We start from the raw sequence: 21,618 nt of genomic DNA, 5'->3' as shown, positions 1-21,618 counted from the left end.
TCTAGCTTCACTGCTCTGACCGTAGGCTGCCAATGTGAGAAAGTTGACCTGAGAGAAACTGATGGTTGTCTGTCTGCATTTTCACCATAGTCTCTTGAAGAGGGAGAAGGTTTGTTTATACAGCATGCTGGTCACACACAGACCTCTAGCTGCCCACTGACTGCACCTGTCTGGCCCTGTTATAGCAGAGAGAAGAGAGGTTAAATGTGTGTGTCATTGCTGGGCAGGCTGGCTCCATAGGGTGTGTGGCCCAGGAGGGCTAGCAGACAGACAGGTGGCTCCATAGGGTATAGCCCCTTTTACAGCCCTGGGTGGGGACAGGGGGTTACCCCTACCCCACAGCCCACACACACACACTGACCACAGTAAGCCCCAAACAGAGGGCTTTAAACAACACTTCACATAGACAAATCTAGAGATGTTTTTATTCTCCTTATTTCTAAACAAACTGTTATATCTTGGAAGAGAACTATATATCCTTGAATTAGCCTACATAGCAATTTTTTTATCAGAGCTATTCAATCACATGATTATCAGTGATTTGTCTCAGTGTGCCAGTTATTAGTGTAATTTTAGACTCTTATGGCTGAAAATGTTAAGGGGAGGGACCAATAGGGCATGGATTCACACCCATAAGGAAAGGGGTGTGTCTGTAGGCTGGTGATGGGGGCCAGAGGGCTTCGCGCAAGCGCTCCGTTGCCAAGGGAGAGGAGCAGGGAGCAAGAGGGGACATAAACTCCGTTTCTCTGGGCACTGTGCACTTTGGACAAGTTGACATTGACACAGTTAGGCCTACAAATATTTTCTTTAGACTAGAGTTATGTGTTATGAAGTGGATGATCAAACAAAAAGGACTGACATTTTAATTTTTTTGAAATATTAATGGCTTTTTTTAAGTGCGTAATGGCACTTCATCAAGAATGATGTTTTTATGGGTAACTATATAAAGAAAGACTAGGCCTAATCTTGATTTTAAAACGCATTGAACTGATCTAATTTAAAAAGGCATGTTTTCTGCGTGTTACCCTCCAGCTCAGTATAGCGACTCATGGGATGTAGCAAATGGAGAGCTGGGTTCAACTTTGGACACCTGAAGGCGCAGTCCAAACTTTCCGTCTTCCTTACCATGATCATCATTTTCACTTACTTATTTTACTGTCTCTCTGGGTACTGCGACTCCTTACCTAGACCTGTATACGACCAACAGACAACTTTTATCAACAAAATCTTAGGCCTAAATGATGGACTGGAGCAGAAAAAGATCGACGCGCACAAGAACAGTTCTCCCGGCTCGGTTGTTCGCGAGCTCCCCGGCTTTGACAGTGTTGACTCTCTCTTGCAGGGCAATGATAACGAACTGCGACCGGATAACAACATCTCTATAGCCAATAACTTAGGTAGTAAAACTTTTCCTCAGGCAATCATCATCGGAGTAAAGAAAGGAGGCACGCGCGCGCTGCTGGAGTTTCTGCGCATTCACCCGGATGTCAGAGCGGTGGGCACCGAACCCCACTTCTTCGACAGGTTCTATGATAACGGACTGGAATGGTACAGGTGAGTAAGGGCTGTTTTGAATTTCACTGAAATCTTTTTCTTCTTGTTTGCTTTAATTTACAGGAGCAGTGAAAACAAAGTGAACATGGCCAAAAGATGGAAAGAGATATGATTTACTATCATAAATAGCCTAATGTTTCACTTGAATCAGTCAATGCAGATGACCTGATACCCAGGTAAAATCATGGTATTGCACTGTGACATAGGTGATTGGTAAATCACAAGTCATAATTTAGTCATAATTCATCCCACTATGACAAAGTATCAAATATTGTGTGAAACTGCATGTCATCACAGCCACCAAAAGAGAACAATGTCTGTGGATTTATTGTATATCAGGTGTATATTTTGGTGCCTTGTGTTTGCCATTGATCACCTCTCCTGAGCAGGCTCCTATCTTCCTCTCCTTACTTTAGTGTCACTTCATTAATATCCCCCAATGCCAATAAGGATCCTCTCTGAGAGCCCCTTGGTTCGACAGGGTATTCAGTCCCCTGCCAATAAAATGCTGTTTATTGACGTGAAGTGCTGCGTTTCTAAGAGTCTGTCCCTGTGTGTGTCCCCGGGGACCCCTCACTGTCACCCATATCAACTGGTTAGGCAGAAGGCAGGGGAGCACATAAGGATGTGACACAGAGCCAAGAAGAGGGAGAAATCAATACAATCTGTTAATGAAGATTGCAAATGTTGGGTACAAACCTAAATAGCAGCAATGGAGGGATGAAAGTATCCAAGCATACACCTACAGTGTGCTTGCGAAAGTATTCACCCCCCTTGGCATTTTTCCTATTTTGTTGCCTTACAACCTGGAATTAAAATTGATTTTTTTTGGGGGGGGTGGGGGGGGGGGGGTGGGGGGGGGGTTTGTATCATTTGATTTACACAACATGCCTACCACTTTGAAGATGCAAAATATTTTTGGGGGTGAAACAAACAAGAAATAAGACAAAAAAACAGAAAACTTGAGCGTGCATAACTATTCACCCCCCCAAAGTCAATACTTTGTAGAGCCACCTTTTGCAGCAATTACAGCTGCAAGTCTCTTGGGGTATGTCTCTATAAGCTTGGCACATCTAGCCACTGGGATTTTTGCCCATTCTTCAAGGCAAAACTGCTCCAGCTCCTTCAAGTTGGATGGGTTCCGCTGGTGTACAGCAATCTTTAAGTCATACCACAGATTCTCAATTGGATTGAGGTCTGGGCTTTGACTAGGCCATTCCAAGACATTTAAATGTTTCCTCCTAAACAACTCAAGTGTTGCTTTAGCAGTATGCTTAGGGTCATTGTCCTGCTGGAAGGTTAACCTCCGTCCCAGTCTCAAATCTCTGGAAGACTGAAACAGGTTTCCCTCAAGAATTTCCCTGTATTTAGCGCCATCCATCATTCCTTCATTTCTGACCAGTTTCCCAGTCCCTGCCGATGAAAAACATCTCGGGGTGATGAGAGGTGTTGGGTTTGCGCCAGACATAGCGTTTTCCTTGATGGCCAAAAAGCTACATTTTAGTCTCATCTGACCAGAGTACCTTCTTCCATATGTTTGGGGAGTCTCCAACATGCCTTTTGGCAAACACCAAATGTGTTTGCTTATTTTTTTCTTTAAGCAATGGCTTTTTTCTGGCCACTCTTCCATAAAGCCCAGCTCTGTGGAGTGTACGGCTTAAAGTGGTCCTACGGACAGACAATCCAATCTCCACTGTGGAGCTTTGCAGCTCCTTCAGCGTTATCTTTGTTCTCTTTGTTGCCTCTCTGATTAATGCCCTCGTTGCCTGGTCCGTGAGTTTTGGTGGGCGGCCCTCTCTTGGCAGGTTTGTTGTGGTGCCATATTCTTTCAATTTTTTAATAATGGATTTAATGCAGCTCCATGGGATGTTCAAAGTTTCTGATATTTTTTTATAACACAACCCTGATCTGTACTTTCCACAACTTTGTCCCTCACCTGTTTGGAGAGCTCCTTGGTCTTCATGGTGCCGCTTGCTTGGTGGTGCCCCTTGCTTAGTGGTGTTGCAGACTCTGGGGCCTTTCAGAACAGGTGTATATATACTTAGATCATGTGACAGATCATGTGACACTTCGATTGCACACAGGTGGACTTTATTTAACTAATTATGTGACTTCTGAAGGTAATTGGTTGCACCAGATCTTATTTAGGGGCTTCATAGCAAAGGGGGTGAATACATATGCATGCACCACTTTTCCGTTATTAATTTTTTGAATTTTTTGAAACAAGTTATTTTTTTCATTTCACTTCACCAATTTGGACTATTTTGTGTATGTCCATTACATGAAATCAAAATAAAAATCTATTTAAATTACAGGTTGTAATGCAACAAAATAGGAAAAACGCCAAGAGGGGTGAATACTTTTGCAAGGCACTGTAAAATGTTTTACTAAAGAAGTCAGGATTACACAGAAAAAGGCCTATAATGATGTACTCTTTCTAAGCATTGACAGTGTAACCTTCGTCTTCAGCAAGTTACCTGACTGTACTTTCTTTCACTGCACTATAATTTATACTGAACAAAAATATAAGCACAACATGTAAAGAGTTGGTCCCATGTTTCATGAGCTGAAATAAAAGATCCCAGAAATGTTCCATACGGACAAAAAGCTTCTTTCTCTTCAATTTTGTGCACAACTTTGTTTACATCCCTGTTAGTGAGCATTTCTCCTTTACCAAGATAATCCATCCACCTGACAGGTGTGGCATATCAAGAAGCTGATTAAACAGCATGATCATTACACAGGTGCACCTTGTGCTGGGGACAATAAAAGGCCACTATAAAATGTGCAGTTCTGTCACACAACACAATGCCACAGATGTCTCAAGTTTTGAGTATGCAATTGGAATGTCCACCAGAGCTGTTGCCAGAGAATTGAATGTTCATTTCTCTGCCATAAGCCGCCTCCAACATTGTTTTAGAGAATTTGGCAGTACCTCACAACGGCAGACCACGTGCAACCACGCCAGCCCAGGACGTTCACATCCGGCTTCTTCACCTGCGGAATAGTCTGAGACCAGCCACCCAGACAGCTGATGAAACTGTGGGTTTGCACAACCAAAGAGTTTCTGTATAAACTGTCAGAAACCGTCTCAGGGACGCTCATCTGCGTGCTCGTCGTCCTCACCTGGGTCTTGACCTGACTGCAATTCGGCGTCGTAACCAACTTCAGTGGGCAAATGCTCCCCTTCGATGGCCACTGGCACACTGGAGAAATGTGCTCTTCACGGATGAATCCCGGTTTCAACTGTACTGGGGAGATGGCGTTGTGTGGGCGAGCGGTTTGCTAATGTCAACGTTGTGAACAGAGTGCCCCATGGTGGCGGTGGGGTTATGGCAGGCATAAGCTACGGACAACGAACACAATTGCTTTTTATCGATGGCAATTTGAATGCACAGAGATACCGTGATGAGATCCTGAGGCCTATTGTTGTGCCATTCATCTGCCGCCATCACCTCATGTTTCAGCACGATAATACACAGCCCCATGTCGCAAGGATCTGTATACAATTCCTGGAAGCTGAAAATGGCCCAGTTCTTCCATGGCCTGCATACTCACCAGACATGTCACCCATTGAGCATGTTTGGGATGCTCTAGATCGAAGTGTACTACAGCGTGTTCTAGTTCCCGCCAATATCCAGCAACTTCGCACAGCCTTTGAAGAGGAGTGGGACAACATTCCACAGGCCACAATCAACAGCCTGATCAACTCTATGCGAAGGAGATGTGTCGCAATGCATGGTTTTCTGATCCACACCCCTACCTTTTTTTAAAGGTATCTGTGACCAACAGATGCATATCTGTTTTCCCAGTCATGTAAAGTCCATAGATTAGGGCTTAATTAATTTATTTCAATTGACTGATTTCCTTATATGAACTGTAACTCAGTAAAATCTTTGAAATTGTTGCATGTTGTGTTTATATTTTTGTTCAGTGTAGTTTGTGAGGCCAGGCAGATGATTGGGTAGTAGCCTACGTTGTGACACTGCAACAGTTACCGGCTACAGCCTTTGATGGTGTTGGGAGACCAGTGACCTTCTAACACATCTTTTAACACTGTCACAGTCCATGTAGTGCTTTGTTGCAGCTGCACAGCAGCTCTCTAGTCTCTCTTCTGTCTCATAAGTGTGGTTTTAGTCTTTCCTAATCTGATGACAGGTATTGTCAGCACTGTGTGGATTGGCCTGCTGTAATGACAGGTCAGGCATTAGCTCGGACAACTCAGGGACATGGAGAGTATGTCACGTTATGGAGTACCAGCTAGTCAGTGTAGGGTGAAGTTGCCCAAAGCCAAGGCTCTGATCTAAAGTCAGTGTTAGGTATTTTCCCCTAATGGTAAAGGGAAGGATTTGGAGAGGGAAAGATGATCCTAGATCTGTGTCTAAGGGTATGATGGTTTATTGGTTCTTATCTAAGAAGAAGTGTGTAGTGCTGTGTTGGAGTAATGAGAATAGTGTCAAAGCACCCAAATCAGTCAGTCTAATCCCTTATCATTATCTGCTCCCTCCGATCTCTCCTCTGTGTGAAAGGCATTCTATCATCTATTGATGGGGTCTTTGATTTTAACCAGGGTATTACACCGGGGATTATGATGTCTTGTGTAATTACTTGTGTAACTACACAGTAACTATACTAGTAACTGATATGAAACAGAATGTCCTTTCAAGGCAATTCAATCATTGTTTTATGTGTGCAGCTGAGCAATAACATTCTGGTTACCAAAGCAGTTATAGAGTAACTCTGTGGCATGAGGGCAACTTTATAAAGTGTTGCTATTCACATTGACATAGAATTAAGTAAAACCCATTGGATATCCATTCATATCTGGACTGGAATCACTCCAGGCACCATTTAAGACAGCAGCATAAAGCATTTAGACTGGACTGGAAAGTATCACTTAAACATTTTGTACTTTACAGAGCTCTTAATTTCAAAGTGTATTATTACACTGCTTTGAGTTTGAAAATGAACACTGTCCTCTGTCTTCAGTTAGTAACCAAATAAAACACATGGCCATGTTAAAAGGAAGCATTTGGCAAATTATTTTAGAAGAAATGCTTATATGTGGAAAAAACTTGGCTTCTCGATGCATTTGGAAATGGTTATGTGGCTTTGTGGGAGAGAACATGTTTAAAGGGTTTAGCTCTTTCTACTCTTTCTGTGTGTGTGTGTTTCCATTGCATGTGTGCAAGTAACCTAAGCTTTTGAGATCCAACCCAGTCAAGTGTCTAATCTCCCTCTCCCCATTCTACTCTGCGATCCACCATAAACCAAACCTTTTCATGACACCATAAATATCCAATAGATATGCTGTAGATGTAATTTATGTTAAAATAGGGTTTCCTATTGATTCAGCTGTTGGTACCTTTACCAGGGCACTGCAGGGGAGGTTAATTAACTGCTGAATATTCAGTCGTGTTGACAAGGTGTCATTGGCCCTTCAACCACCAACATTTATACCCTACACATACTCCCTAAAATTGAGTTATACTGCAGTGAGATTTGAGTTAAGTCTGTGAAATGTGTGGGGATTGGGGGGACAGGGTTCTTCAGAAGTATATTTTCTTGCATAATTCGGTGTAGCATTGGTCACAGTATTCAGACAGGAATGTCCAGCTCTTATTTCCCGACTGCCTTTTTAAAATCAATCACAAGGGATTCTTCCACTGCTGAATTCCGAGGCATATTTTTAAGGTTTTGAAATAGAGTGTTAGAGACAGAGAGAGAGTTATTTGGCCCAACAAAAAGGTTTTGGGAGGGCCTTTCATGGTCAAAGTAGGAAGCATGGAAATGATTGTCTCTGAAATAAATCAAATGTATAGAATTGGACTGAACAAGGGAGACTTTGTTTCAGTGACCAGGTCCACTGGTCGGCTAGTCTGTGTCATTGTGCAGAATGAGAGTAATGAGAAAAATTCTCTGCTGTGCCCATTGACAATCATAAATGCTGCCTCCTAACTTTTCAAAAATAACATTTTTCTCAGGCTATGGCGGTGTACGATCAAAGATAAATGTACAATACATGCATGGCATGCTTTCAAGAAACCAAAGGAATTTCTTCAAGATTGATATCAATATGCAAAATGAAATGGGGAAAATATAACTGAATAGTCAAACATGATTTGATAAATTGGTTTGGGATGGGTATGGATTTTCAATCTGGAGAAAAACCTCATTGCCCAACTCAGCCATCAATATTTTGACAGCTCGTCATTGGACGACCTTTCACCTTCAGTATGGTATGCCCTATCCAATCAGATGATAGTTAACAAAATAAAGGGACATGTATAGGAGATGTGAAAATGATAACAATATGAGTATTTAGTATTGGACAAATGGAAAAGTCCCATTGGACATCCTTTCCAACACTATTAGTGTGATAGAACAAGGGACTGACTATTACAAATCAATGTCCTCAATAGCCAGATGCCTAACCTAATTAGGTCTATACAGTGGGGAAAAAAAGTATTTAGTCAGCCACCAATTGTGCAAGTTCTCCCACTTAAAAAGATGAGAGAGGCCTGTAATTTTCATCATAGGTACACGTCAACTATGACAGACAAATTGAGAAAAAAAAATCCAGAAAATCACATTGTAGGATTTTTAATGAATTTATTTGCAAATTATGGTGGAAAATAAGTATTTGGTCACCTACAAACAAGCAAGATTTCTGGCTCTCACAGACCTGTAACTTCTTCTTTAAGAGGCTCCTCTGTCCTCCACTCGTTACCTGTATTAATGGCACCTGTTTGAACTTGTTAACAGTATAAAAGACACCTGTCCACAACCTCAAACAGTCACACTCCAAACTCCACTATGGCCAAGACCAAAGAGCTGTCAAAGGACACCAGAAACAAAATTGTAGACCTGCACCAGGCTGGGAAGACTGAATCTGCAATAGGTAAGCAGCTTGGTTTGAAGAAATCAACTGTGGGAGCAATTATTAGGAAATGGAAGACATACAAGACCACTGATAATCTCCCTCGATCTGGGGCTCCACGCAAGATCTCACCCCGTGGGGTCAAAATGATCACAAGAACGGTGAGCAAAAATCCCAGAACCACACGGGGGACCTAGTGAATGACCTGCAGAGAGCTGGGACCAAAGTAACAAAGCCTACCATCAGTAACACACTATGCCGCCAGGGACTCAAATCCTGCAGTGCCAGACGTGTCCCCCTGCTTAAGCCAGTACATGTCCAGGCCCGTCTGAAGTTTGCTAGAGTGCATTTGGATGATCCAGAAGAGGATTGGGAGAATGTCATATGGTCAGATGAAACCAAATAGAACTTTTGGGTAAAAACTCAACTCGTCTTGTTTGGAGGACAAAGAATGCTGAGTTGCATCCAAAGAACACCATACCTACTGTGAAGCATGGGGGTGGAAACATCATGCTTTGGGGCTGTTTTTCTGCAAAGGGACCAGGACGACTGATCCGTGTAAAGGAAAGAATGAATGGGGCCATGTATCGTGAGATTTTGAGTGAAAACCTCCTTCCATCAGTAAGGGCATTGAAGATGAAACGTGGCTTGGTCTTTCAGCATGACAATGATCCCAAACACACAGCCCGGGCAACGAAGGAGTGGCTTCGTAAGAAGCATTTCAAGGTCCTGGAGTGGCCTAGCCAGTCTCCAGATCTCAACCCCATAGAAAATCTTTGGAGGGAGTTGAAAGTCCGTGTTGCCCAGCGACAGCCCCAAAACATCACTGCTCTAGAGGAGATCTGCATGGAGGAATGGGCCAAAATACCAGCAACAGTGTGTGAAAACCTTGTGAAGACTTACAGAAAACGTTTGACCTGTGTCATTGCCAACAAAGGGTATATAACAAAGTATTGAGAAACTTTTGTTATTAACCAAATACTTATTTTCCACTATAATTAGCAAATAAATTCATAAAAAATCCTACAATGTGATTTTCTGGATTTTTTTTTCTCATTTTGTCTGTCATAGTTGACGTGTACCTATGATGAAAATTACAGGCCTCTCTCATCTTTTTAAGTGGGAGAACTTGCACAATTGGTGGCTGACTAAACACTTTTTTCCCCCACTGTATACATGCTTAGCTACAGTGAGGGAAAAAAGTATTTGATCCCCTGCTGATTTTGTACTTTTTCCCACTGACAAAGACATGATCAGTCTATAATTTTAATGGTAGGTTTATTTGAACAGTGAGAGACAGAATAACAACAAAAAAATCCAGAAAAATGCATGTAAAAAATGTTATAAATTGATTTGCATTTTAATGAGGGAAATAAGTATTTGACCCCTCTGCAAAACATGACTTAGTACTTGGTGGCAAAACCCTTGTTGGCAATCACAGAGGTCAGACGTTTCTTGTAGTTGGCCACCAAGTTTGCACACATCTCAGGAGGGATTTTGTCCCACTCCTCTTTGCAGATCTTCTCCAAGTCATTAAGGTTTTGAGGCTGACGTTTGGCAACTCGAACCTTCAGCTCCCTCCACAGATTTTCTATGGGATTAAGGTCTGGAGACTGGCTAGGCCACTCCAGGACCTTAATGTGCTTCTTCTTGAGCCACTCCTTTGTTGCCTTGGACGTTTGTTTTGGGTCATTGTCATGCTGGAATACCCATCCACGACCCATTTTCAATGCCCTGGCTGAGGGAAGGAGGTTCTCACCCAAGATTTGACGGTACATGGCCCCGTCCATCGTCCCTTTGATGCGGTGAAGTTGTCCTGTCCCCTTAGCAGAAAAACACCCCCAAAGCATTTCCACCTCCATGTTTGACGGTGGGGATGGTGTTCTTGGGGTCATAGGCAGCATTCCTCCTCCTCCAAACACGGCGAGTTGAGTTGATGCCAAAGGGCTCCATTTTGGTCTAATCTGACCACAACACTTTCACCCAGTTCTCCTCATTCAGATGTTCATTGGCAAACTTCAGACGGGCCTGTATATGTGCTTTCTTGAGCAGGGGGACCTTGTGGGCGCTGCAGGATTTCAGTCCTTCACGGCGTAGTGTGTTACCAATTGTTTTCTTGGTGACTATGGTCCCAGCTGCCTTGAGATCATTGACAAGATCCTCCCGTGTAGTTCTGGGCTGATTCCTCACCGTTCTCATGATCATTGCAACTCCACGAGGTGAGATCTTGCATGGAGCCCCAGGCCGAGGGAGATTGACAGTTATTTTGTGTTTCTTCCATTTGCGAATGATCGCACCAACTGTTGTCACCTTCTCACCAAGCTGCTTGGCGATGGTCTTGTAGCCCATTCCAGCCTTGTGTAGGTCTACAATCTTGTCCCTGACATCCTTGGAGAGCTCTTTGGTCTTGGCCATGGTGGAAAGTTTGGAATCTGATTGATTGATTGCTTCTGTGGACAGGTGTCTTTTATACAGGTAACAAACTGAGATTAGGAGCACTCCCTTTAAGAGTGTGCTCCTAATCTCAGCTCATTACCTGTATAAAAGACACCTGGGAGCCAGAAATCTTTCTGATTGAGAGGGGGTCAAATACTTATTTCCCTCATTAAAGTGCAAATCAATTTATAACATTTTTGACATGCGTTTTTCTGGATTTTTTTTTTGTTATTCTGTCTCTCACTGTTCAAATAAACCTACCATTAAAATTATAGACTGATCATTTCTTTGTCAGTGGGCAAACGTACAAAATCAGCAGGGGATCAAATACTTTTTTCCCTCACTGTGACTGATAATTTGCTCAGTGAATAGAACTACATGGCAATTTATTTGTTCAAAGTACTTAGTTAAAACTGGGTTCCCTATACTGTTTACCAATAAGTAGTGCTGCATTCGCACATACTATATATTCATATTATTGTGGAATTTCTAAGCTCAGTGTGACAAAAAGGTATGATGTTTATTTTTTAACTAGCAGATGTAGGCTACTTGGATGCTCTTTTACTATAATAATGTAAGACTAATCCAGAGATTTTTTCACTGCCACATTACCAACCCTTTTCTACCTCCTCCCACCTCATTATAAACTAATACATTTTAAACAGATAGAGCAACAGAGCTGTGACAGTACTGATCCAGTAGGCTGGATTCCTGTCAGCCTGCAGGTCTCTAACATGACTCCCAGGATACAGTGATTGATCAGGGTTCATGTTTAGGGGAGTGGAAAAAATGATCCCCCACTCCGTCCCTCCCGACCTCCTCCTCCCATGTCCCTGTCACAGCAAGATGGATGGCACAGCTATAACAACCTCACATAGCACTACACCTCTTTGGAATCATAATACACACCCAGTCAGCGCTGATAACCAGAGGGAAATGTCTTCTGTTTCCTGTAAAGCTATGATTATCGAATTGTGGACTAATGAAATTCTAGTTATCAGAGATTGTAGTAGGCCTAGTCATTGTAGCGACTGTAGGATAGTGATACAAGTGTGACAGTCGAAATGGACAGCTTTGTTTTTGCACCAAAACCAGAGTTGCTCTGTTTAGTTACACAAGTGATGAATCCCTCCCTACACTTCAAACTGTCTAACCTTATCTTAACCAGGGCCCAGTCCCAATCAGAGATTGCCTATTTGCCCTAGTCCCTCAACAAGGGCAGTTATTGGATTATAATTCAGCCAGGAGCTGTCTGGCGCATCAGTTTACCCAGGACCCTTTAGGTTGACCCTCTACCCACATCACCCAGCCTACCATCTTCTGTCTTAGCCTGTCTGGAGAGGCTGGTGAATCATTGACAGCTCAGTGTGTATTGTTGTCTCAGCCGTGGCCTCTCCCTCCTGCCCTGCCTGACCATCTCTGTTTTAATGTGACTGACTGACTGACCGACAGGCTGGGTGGGTGGGTGAGAGAGGGTAAGGAGGGCGGAAGGCTGAGGGTGAGGTGGAGAGAGCGTGAAAACGTAGACTCACTATAGGAATCATAGGAACACACCGTTCTTTGTTATGAAAAGCAGTTAAGGAAAAATTGTATGGGTTGTCTTTAATCACGTAACACGAATTGATTACCTGGACAATGGTTATGTTTAATTGTGAGGAAATGTGATTGATTAAAAGGAGAACTCTGTCTGAAGGAGCACTCTGGAATACTTTTTCTGTACGAAATGTGAACATTATCTAGGAAGTTCACAAAGAGAAATCTGAAAATGAAATACCTGCTCTCTCACATGCCGACATCGCTCTGTCTCTCTGTTGTGCTGTGTATTTTAGAGACTCTCGCTTACGCACGCACGCACGCACACACACTTACACACGCACACACGCACACACGCACACACACACACACACACACACACACACACACACACACACACACACACACACACACACACACACACACACACACACACACCCTACTGGGTGTGGATCGGCCCCTTAATGACAAACACTATCTTTCCCAGCAGCTGCAGTCCCTGTGTTCTGCCAACAGTAATCCCCATTCCTCAGTTAAAACAAGTCAAGGATGGGCAACAACCACAAGGAGTGGGACATTTAACAATTTAGGAAGTGGTATTCACTGCAGTCCAGTATTGAGTCTTCTCATTGGTCTAGAGTTGGGTAGACGCCAGATGGCCAATGGTTGGAGTCCATTACAGAGTTCTGAGTTGTACTTGTAATTTCAATTCATCTGGAAAAGCTAGGTAATTCATGGAAAAATGTGGGCGTTTTATTTTTCCCTCACCAACGGTAGCAGACCCTGGGGAAAGAATACTGCAGCATGATGTATAGCAGTGGAGGCTGTTGAAGGGAGGACGGCTCATAATAATGCCTGGAACGGATAAATGGAATGGCATCAAACACCTGGAAACCATGGAAACCATGTGTTTGATGTATTTGATACCATTCCACCCATTCCGCTCCAGCCATTACCACGAGCCCGTCCTCCCCAATTAAGGTGCCACCAACCTACTGTGATGTATAGTATAAGATGACAATGTTTAACTTTGGTTCAAAAGAGATGGAGTTGATTTTATGAAGTGCACAGAAAAACACACCTCAACCTGACTCAGAGAATCATTAGAAGCCCTTGTGAAATATTAATCGAGGACAAGAAGTACAGTACTGTTTTAAAGGTGGAGGTTCTCTTAAAAACTGGGTTTCTGTAGTTCTTTGTAAAGAATGACTACAGTGCAGTGCATGCTTTCACACTGAAACCCTCTAAGTAATTTAACCAATCTAATTATTACAGTAACTACACAATTAGGTGAGCGATGACATCACTGGGGTCAGGCTGAGGGAGGAAGGAGACCCTCCAGTAATCTGTCCATCTCTCTCTTCCTCCTCCTCTTGTCTGTTCATCTGTTCATCTCAGGGTGTGGGCCCCCGGCCCATGGTCACCCACTGATAAAGCCACACAGCTAACAGCTAACCCACTGTGGGCCAGGCAGGAACACAGAGGAACACAGGCTGATTTTCCCATTCGATAAGGCAGAGGGGGGCAATTACAGCAAGGAACACACACTTTTCTCTGTCTTTCTCTCTCTCACATACTCTCCCGTCTCTTTCTCTCTCACACTATTATCTCTCTAACTGTCTCTCTCTCTCTCTCTCTCTCTCTCTCTCTCTCTCTCTCTCTCTCTCTCTCTCTCTCTCATTTTAATTCTGGAGTTGGAATGTCAGGCTTTATCCTGCAGTAGACAGTCTGGAGGCTTGAGCTGTTCTCCCCCTTTCTCGCGCTCTCTCTCTGTCTCTCTCTACACTGTCATTATCTCTCCCGAGGAAACTGTGAGACCGCTTCCCACTGACTCTTCTCAAGGTTGCCTGCTGTAGTAATCGCTGTATTAACTGTCATGTTCACTTTTCCCCCTCGTAGACACATTCTTTAGGTCTTTCTTACCGACCTACCTCACTGATGTAGGCCTAAACCTCCTCAACAAATAGAACCCTCACCACTCTCTGGCTGCTGTATTAAACCAGCGTTGGTGTGTAGTCCAACAGCCTTGGTGTGTACGTTACAACATTAGGCTCTACTATGCTATGCAACTGTACTGCGCGCGCGTGCACACACACACACACACACACACACACACACACACACACACACACACACACACACACACACACATACACACACACACACTAGTTTTATTGGGCTCTTTGTTGTTTCCTGCTGACTTTGACTTCTAATTACTCTTCACTAACTCCTGAAGCCTCCATTTTCTTCTCCCAGTAATGACAAACCTCTCCCTCTGCAAAGTAGCAGAGTACTGAGTCTAAAGCAGGGGACAGAGGGTCAAAGGCATGTCACAGCTCTGAGGCAACATGCCCTGTGTTTAAGCCTCCAGATGACACTGAACTTGTAGTGACAGAAATGCAGTCCCCCGGTGATGAGAATTGGGTACAGAATATCCTCTCAACATTCCTGCACACTGTGTGTACTCGTACTGTAACTTATAATCTCCTATGGAAGTATCCATGAGAAAATAAGGAGAGAGAGAGATGCTGAGCTTAAGACATCTTGCATTACAAGCATCCCCCGTGGCCCCGGTGGTCTCACCCACTGAATCATAAGTGTCTGCCTCTGACCTTCAGGGCGGAAAGGTCTGACGGGGGTCACAGAGTAAAGTTACACAGAGTCAACATAGATCACAGCATACAGGGTCTGAGCCCTGGGACCAGTAGGGAAAACACTTCCTACCCAGCAACACATCTCTATATCCTCTACTGCATCTCACACACGCGCTCACACTGGTATAAACATTTGCATGCACGCGCATTCACACAGACACACACACACACAGACACAGAGACAGACATACACACAGAGAGAACCTCATTGCTACCAGATGTGGGAGTGTGGTCCTCTGTAGCTCAGCTGGTAGAGCACGGCGCTTGTAACGCCAAGGTAGTGGGTTCGATCCCCGGGACCACCCATACACAAAAATGTATGCACGCATGACTGTAAGTCGCTTTGGATAAAAGCGTCTGCTAAATGGCATATTATTATTATTATTATATCCTGTCCCGCTGGTAGCAGTGCAAAGTGTTAGCTGCTCCTGCGTCAGGGCGTGAAGGTGTGTGTGCGTGCATGCGCATATGTTTGTGTTTGTGTGTGAGTGTGTGTGTGTTGGGTGGGTGTGTCTGGGTGTGTACTTCTGAGAGTGTGGCCACCTTTTAAATCAAAGCTCCTGTCCTATGTTTACACACATGGGTTCTTACTGTATGACACACAGGGGAGAGGAGAGCTAACGCTGGGAAGACAAATAAGAGTTAAAAGCCCAGGTTGGAGAACTCGGTGTATGTGTGTGTGTGTGTGTGTGTGTGTGTGTGTGTGTGTGTGTGTGTGTGTGTGTGTGTGTGTATATGTGACAGAGAGAGTGTGTGCATGCCTGCTGGTAAGGTTGGTAGACTTTAGAAAGCAAGCTATTACTAAATGCACTGAATAAGACACACTCCTTTCAATCTGTTTCAGGTGTTTGAAAATGCTAAATTATCCAACTTCCACCCCCCAGCCATCCTCACGTACTTTGTGCTCCCTCAGATGTTGGGGATGCATGACGCCCCTACACACACGCACTCTAATGCCCAGACGTTGCGTTTTACGAGTGAGCTCACCTACTTAGTACAAAAACGATAAAGTAAATATTTGTCAACATTAAAGTTTCCACAATTAGTGTGTTGCCCGTTTTTCCCCTTGTTTTTGAGATGACATTGACAAACACTCAGTTTGGTGTACTTAGTTCAGTCACTACAATACGATCGTAAACAGTAGCCTATTAACCTGAGGTATTTTACAACAGGTCCAAATAGAGCTGAGGGCCACCCAGACGGTGAGTACAGCAGGTCTATGGAGATAAACACACATCTGTGGACCCTCTGACCTGCATTCCTGCTCCAGATGCTAACAGTGATACCGCTAGGTTAAGGTGTGATCAAAACAAACAGCAGGTCGCTTAGCTAGCCTCTGCTAACCTGGCTGCCCTTGGAAACCATACAGAGAGCAACGGCATCTGATAAAGAACAAACACAACAGTTGAATAGGTATACACTCTAGTATATGGTCTCGCTTGAATGTTGTGAGATAAGGCTGACCAGGTTAATGTGGGTCTCTCTCTCCCTCTCTCCCTCCCTCCCTCCTGCTTGGGTTTGTGTTGTAGCCAGAGAGTTCCACAGAGTTCCGTGATTACAGGACAGTGTTCCAGAACGTAAACATGATGTCAATGGAAGACAGGACGGGTCCAGCATGGATCCCATTAGCCTGATTGACCAGAATTAAACATCCACTTACTGCTGAGTACACACTACACAAACAGACCGGCACCTCTGTATGGCAGGCCAAAATAATTATTGTAAAACATATTTTTAAAAAGGAAGAGCAAAAGAAGTATAAAATTAAATAAGTATAATACTTTAGTTGTAATGGGTTGTAGTAGTAGTTGTAAAGAAAATGGTCACCTTTATATCTTGAAATGAACAGATAGAAATATAGCACAATGCTGTCCTATGTAACTGATCGGCCACTGTGGGAGTCGTTCAGAACAGAGGAAGACAGGAGAGAATTTGTAGAGATATGTCTCTCTAAAGCTGGATCCCAGTGGAGTTGTTGCTCTTGAAAGGAGGTTTTCTGTGTTACTCTTTGACCTCTTATGTTGAAATATTAATATCAACATGCTATAGGCCTAGATGGGGTGAGCCAATGAAACGTTATCTACATTATTGTTATTTTTATTTTACTTAACCTTTATTGAACAAGGAGACCTAAAACCTAACAGATTCCATCATCTTATTTTTGCGTGGTCTATATCTGTAGTATGAGTATTGTCTATATGCCTGATCCTCATATCCACTCATACCCAGGCTGTAGTAAAAAAAAAAGAGGTGGTCTGTTATAAAAACATAAGCCATGTTTTCAGTATTATCATCATGGCACATTCGTGGTGGGGACGTCAGATTTGGATCAGAGAGGAGTATGTTCCCCACACAGCTCAGGCAAGAGCCCTGCATTTAGAGACCAGAGACCAACCACGTCGACGACAGCTTTTGGAATGCGTCTCGAATGGCACCATATTCCCTATAGAGTGCACTACTTTTGTCCAGAGCCCTAGTGCACCGTATTATAGGGAATAGGGTGCCATTTGAGACCCATTCTCAGTCTCTACCACATGGCTATGCTATGGGGGAAACCATCCGTGGAAATTAAATGAGGTATTTTCGGAGGAGTTGGAACGTTCCTTCATGCTTGGATTTTTTAAACATAAACCCGCCATGAGATTTGAATCCCCTCATTTTAAATTAAATGAAGGTGCTCCTTTTTTGAGGAGAGTTGGAAGGATTCCTGTTTTGTGTCCTTAGGATTCTAAAATGGAACTTCTGGGATTCCAACATATGGTTCCAGCTGTCAAAGGACATATTTTTGGAGACTATTAGCTGTCCTTCATCTCTTTATCTCATCATCTTATCATCAGATCCTTTACTGCTAACCTGGGTGCCAGTCTATTTCTCCTTTGTTGGCTAAAGTAGAATCAGACTGGTGTTGGTCTGTTGGGGAGTTTCTTGCAGCGTCAGTGGCATATAGTACACAGCACATGGCGTAGTATACAGTGCATTCGGAAAGTATTCAGACCCTTGACTTTTTCCACATTTTGTTACATTACAGCCTTATTCTAAAATTGATTAAATTGTTTTTTCCCCCCTCATCAATCTAAACACAATACCCCATAATGACAAAGCAAAAACAGGTTTTTAGACATTTTTGCAAATGTATTAAAAATACAAAGAATATCACATTTACGTAAGTATTCAGACCCTTCACTCAGTACTTTGTTGAAGCACCTTTGGTAGTGATTACAGCCTCAAGTCTTCTTGGGTATGAGGCTACAAGCTTGGCACACCTGTATTTGGGGAGTTTCTCCCATTCTTCTCTGCAGATCCTCTCAAGCTCTGTCAGGTTGGATGGGGAGCGTCGCTGCACAGCTATTTTCAGGTCTCTCCAGAGATGTTTGTTCGGGTTCAAGTCCGGGCTCTGGCTGGGCCACTCAAGGACATTCAGAGACTTGTCCCGAAGCCACTCCTGCATTGTCTTGGCTGTGTGCTTAGGATCATTGTCCTGTTAGAAGGTGAACCTTCAACCCAGTCTGAGGTCCTGAGCGCTCTGGAGCAGGTTTCATCAAGGATCTCTCTGTACTTTGCTTTGTTCATCTTTCCCTCAATCCTGACTAGTCTCCCAGTCCCTGCCGCTGAAAAACATTCCCACAGCATGATGCTGCCACCACCATGCTTCACCGTAGGGATGGTGCCAGGTTTCCTCCAGACATGACGCTTGGTATTCATGCCAAAGAGTTCAATCTTGGTTTCATCAGACCAGAGAATCTCCTTGACCAAGGCCCTTCTCCCCCAATTGCTCAGTTTGGCCAGGTGGCCATACAGATCTAGATCGTGGTGGTTCCAAACGTCTTCCATTTAAGAATGATGGAGGCCACTGTGTTCTTGGGACCTTCAATGCTGCAGAAATGTTTTGGTACCCTTCGCCAGATATGTGCCTCAACACAATCCTGTCTCGGAGCTCTACGGACAATTCCTTCAACCTGGCTTGGTTTTTGCTCTGACATGCATTGTTAACAGTGGGACCTTATATAGACAGGTGTGTGCCTTTCCAAATCATGTCCAATCAATTGAATTTACCACAGGTGGACTCCAATCAAGTTGTAGACACATCTCAAGGATGATCAATGGAAACAGGATGCACCTGAGCTCAATTTCGAGTCTCATAGCAAAGGGTCTGAATACATACGTAAATAAGGTATTTCCTTTTTCTTATTTTTAATACATTTGCCAAAAAATATAAAAACCTGTTTTCGCTTTGTCATTATGGGGTATTGTGTGTAGATTGATGAGGGATTCTTTTTTTTAAATCCATTTTAGAATAAGGCTGTAACGTAACAAAAGGTGGAAAAAGTCAAGGGGTCTGAATACTTTCCGAATGCACTGTATTTGTCCAGGCAGCCTGGGGGAGAGACCACTCATCCCAGCTCTCAGCCCAGCCTCAGAGGTGCTCTGACAGGCTTGTGAAGGAGGAGGAAGTCCTGTGGAAATGACTTTTCACTGGTTATTATGGTTTTGTGGTTTCCATTAAGCACCCACTCATTGACTTCCTCTCCATCTGACATGCATTTCAGCGAGACCAGCGTCTAATGTAGATGTTTATATTGATGTAATCACAGACCTAACCAACTAATTACAAAGCTAAATCAGAAGCCCTCAAGGCTGGGGAGCATCAAAGGGGACAGTTGGAACACTCCAATAAAGCAGGGAATATTAATATTCCATAAAATGTTGTAATATAAAACATATGGAAGCAGATCTGGTCATGTTTATGATACACAAACCAGGTTCCAAAGGTCTTAAAGTGTGTTGCATCACAGGAAGGAGGATAGGATTGAGACTGGGGACAAAGAAACAAGATTTTTGTTTACTTCATGGGTCACAAGAAATTCCCAGAAGCTTTTGGTGGGTCAGTTTGCCAAATGTTTGGGAACCACTAATCAAATCTTTCCTATTCTCTCCTCTCCTCTCAGAAACCTGATGCCTCGGACGTTGGAAAGCCAGATCACCATGGAGAAGACACCTAGCTACTTCGTCACCAAGGAGGCTCCTCGGCGCCTCTTCGCCCTGAGTCGTCATACCAAGCTGATCGTGGTGGTCCGAGACCCCGTGACCCGGGCCGTGTCCGACTACACCCAGACGCTGTCCAAACAACCCGGCCTTCCGTCCTTCCAGAGCCTGACCTTCCGGAACTCCACCACGGGCCTCATCGACACCTCCTGGAGCGCCGTGCGCATCGGGATCTACGCCAAGCACCTGGAGAACTGGCTGCGCTACTTCCCCCTCTCAAAGTTCCTCTTCGTCAGCGGGGAGCGGCTGGTGACGGACCCGGCTGGGGAGATGGGCAGGGTGCAGGACTTCCTGGGGCTGAAAAGGGTGGTCACGGACAAACACTTCTACTTCAACCAGACCAAAGGTTTCCCCTGCCTGAAGAAGCCTGAGGGGAGCAGCAGGCCGCGCTGTCTGGGGAAGTCTAAGGGAAGGCCTCATCCACAGATCTCTCCAGAGGTGCTTCTCAGGCTCAGGGAGTTCTATAGGCCATTCAATATGAAGTTTTACCAAATGACAGGCCATGACTTTGGCTGGGACTGAGGGAAATGGGACGGGATAGAGCATAGACATGTGTCTCCAGAGGATCTACAGGCCTTGTAATGGCCACTCAACCTGAGGTTTTCCCAAATGACAGGTCCTCGTGACTTCGGCTGGGACTGGTGGAAACAGACAGACTAGTATATTTTGGTTTTTAAAGAGAGGGTTTAAATCTCCTTGACTAAACAGATGTGATTTTCCTAGTATGATTGTTGTGTCACTACAATGTAATTAAAAATAAATATTCTGACCAAACTGCTCCCTGAGCCTGGCAAATATTTGTATCTGAGAAATTCATCCCAAATATGCTAATACTATTTCAATAAACTAGTCTACAATAAGCTAAGTGCATTTCTAATATAATTTGAGTAATTACACATTATTTACTGTTATCCCATTCTCCTGTTTTAAAATGCAACCCCAAAGATGTTTAGGTGACATTATTTTTAACAATGCAGAAGACTATTGCTGGGATGAATGCTGAACTATGTTCTATTATTTTGTTAAAAAATATATATTATTGATTTATTCTATGTGCTGTAAAATTGCTATTATTTATGTTGCAAGTGTTATGCTATTAAGAATTGTGATATATGCTATATCTATTATCTTTCTTCATTGTTTGTTTGTTTCATACCAAACTCATAAACTGTACCTCTCCTTGACTGTACATTTCTGGAAGTATAATTTATAAAAATGACAATGTTTGAGATGTTTTATCTACTACTTTTGTATTTGAAAATGCTGATATTACTAAAGCTTTTCTTCTAAAATGGATGTCTTGTTTTCATCATATAAGTCAACATTTCAGTATGAACTGCCTTTCTATGAAATATCCACACCATATGATACACTGTTTAGCCACGCCAGACCACAGAGAGGGGAGGCAGATAGGGTTGTGTGTTGTGGTGGGGGTCGTATGGCCCTATAGCCTCCAGGGCTAAATGTGAAGTTAACACAGAGAGGAAGCGTTCTGATGTGTAAGCAATCAATTGGCCG

The 21,618-nt window shown here is 43.5% G+C and overlaps 1 protein-coding gene across 1 annotated transcript; it reads left to right on the top strand.

Annotated features, from left to right (window-relative positions):
- Positions 1-719: 719 nt before the first annotated feature.
- On the top strand, positions 720-21,324 carry LOC121548003 (heparan sulfate glucosamine 3-O-sulfotransferase 6-like). Its single transcript, XM_041859406.2, has 2 exons — positions 720-1,554; positions 20,004-21,324. Exons 1-2 carry the CDS (start codon positions 1,049-1,051, stop codon positions 20,620-20,622), a joined length of 1,125 nt encoding a protein of 374 aa, XP_041715340.2. The 5' UTR covers positions 720-1,048; the 3' UTR covers positions 20,623-21,324.
- The last annotated feature ends 294 nt before the right edge of the window (positions 21,325-21,618 follow it).

This window comes from Coregonus clupeaformis, chromosome 31 (assembly GCF_020615455.1).
Source record: "Coregonus clupeaformis isolate EN_2021a chromosome 31, ASM2061545v1, whole genome shotgun sequence".
Classification (NCBI taxonomy): Eukaryota; Metazoa; Chordata; class Actinopteri; order Salmoniformes; family Salmonidae; genus Coregonus; species Coregonus clupeaformis.
This window is presented reverse-complemented; position numbering and strand designations above follow the sequence as displayed.

Excerpts from the sequence above, each read along its gene's own strand:
- LOC121548003 (XM_041859406.2), top strand. The coding sequence starts at position 1,049 with ATGGGATGTAGCAAATGGAGAGCTGGGTTCAACTTTGGACACCTGAAG. Across the intron at positions 1,555-20,003 it reads AACGGACTGGAATGGTACAG|AAACCTGATGCCTCGGACGT; the intron begins GTGAGTAAGGGC and ends CTCTCCTCTCAG.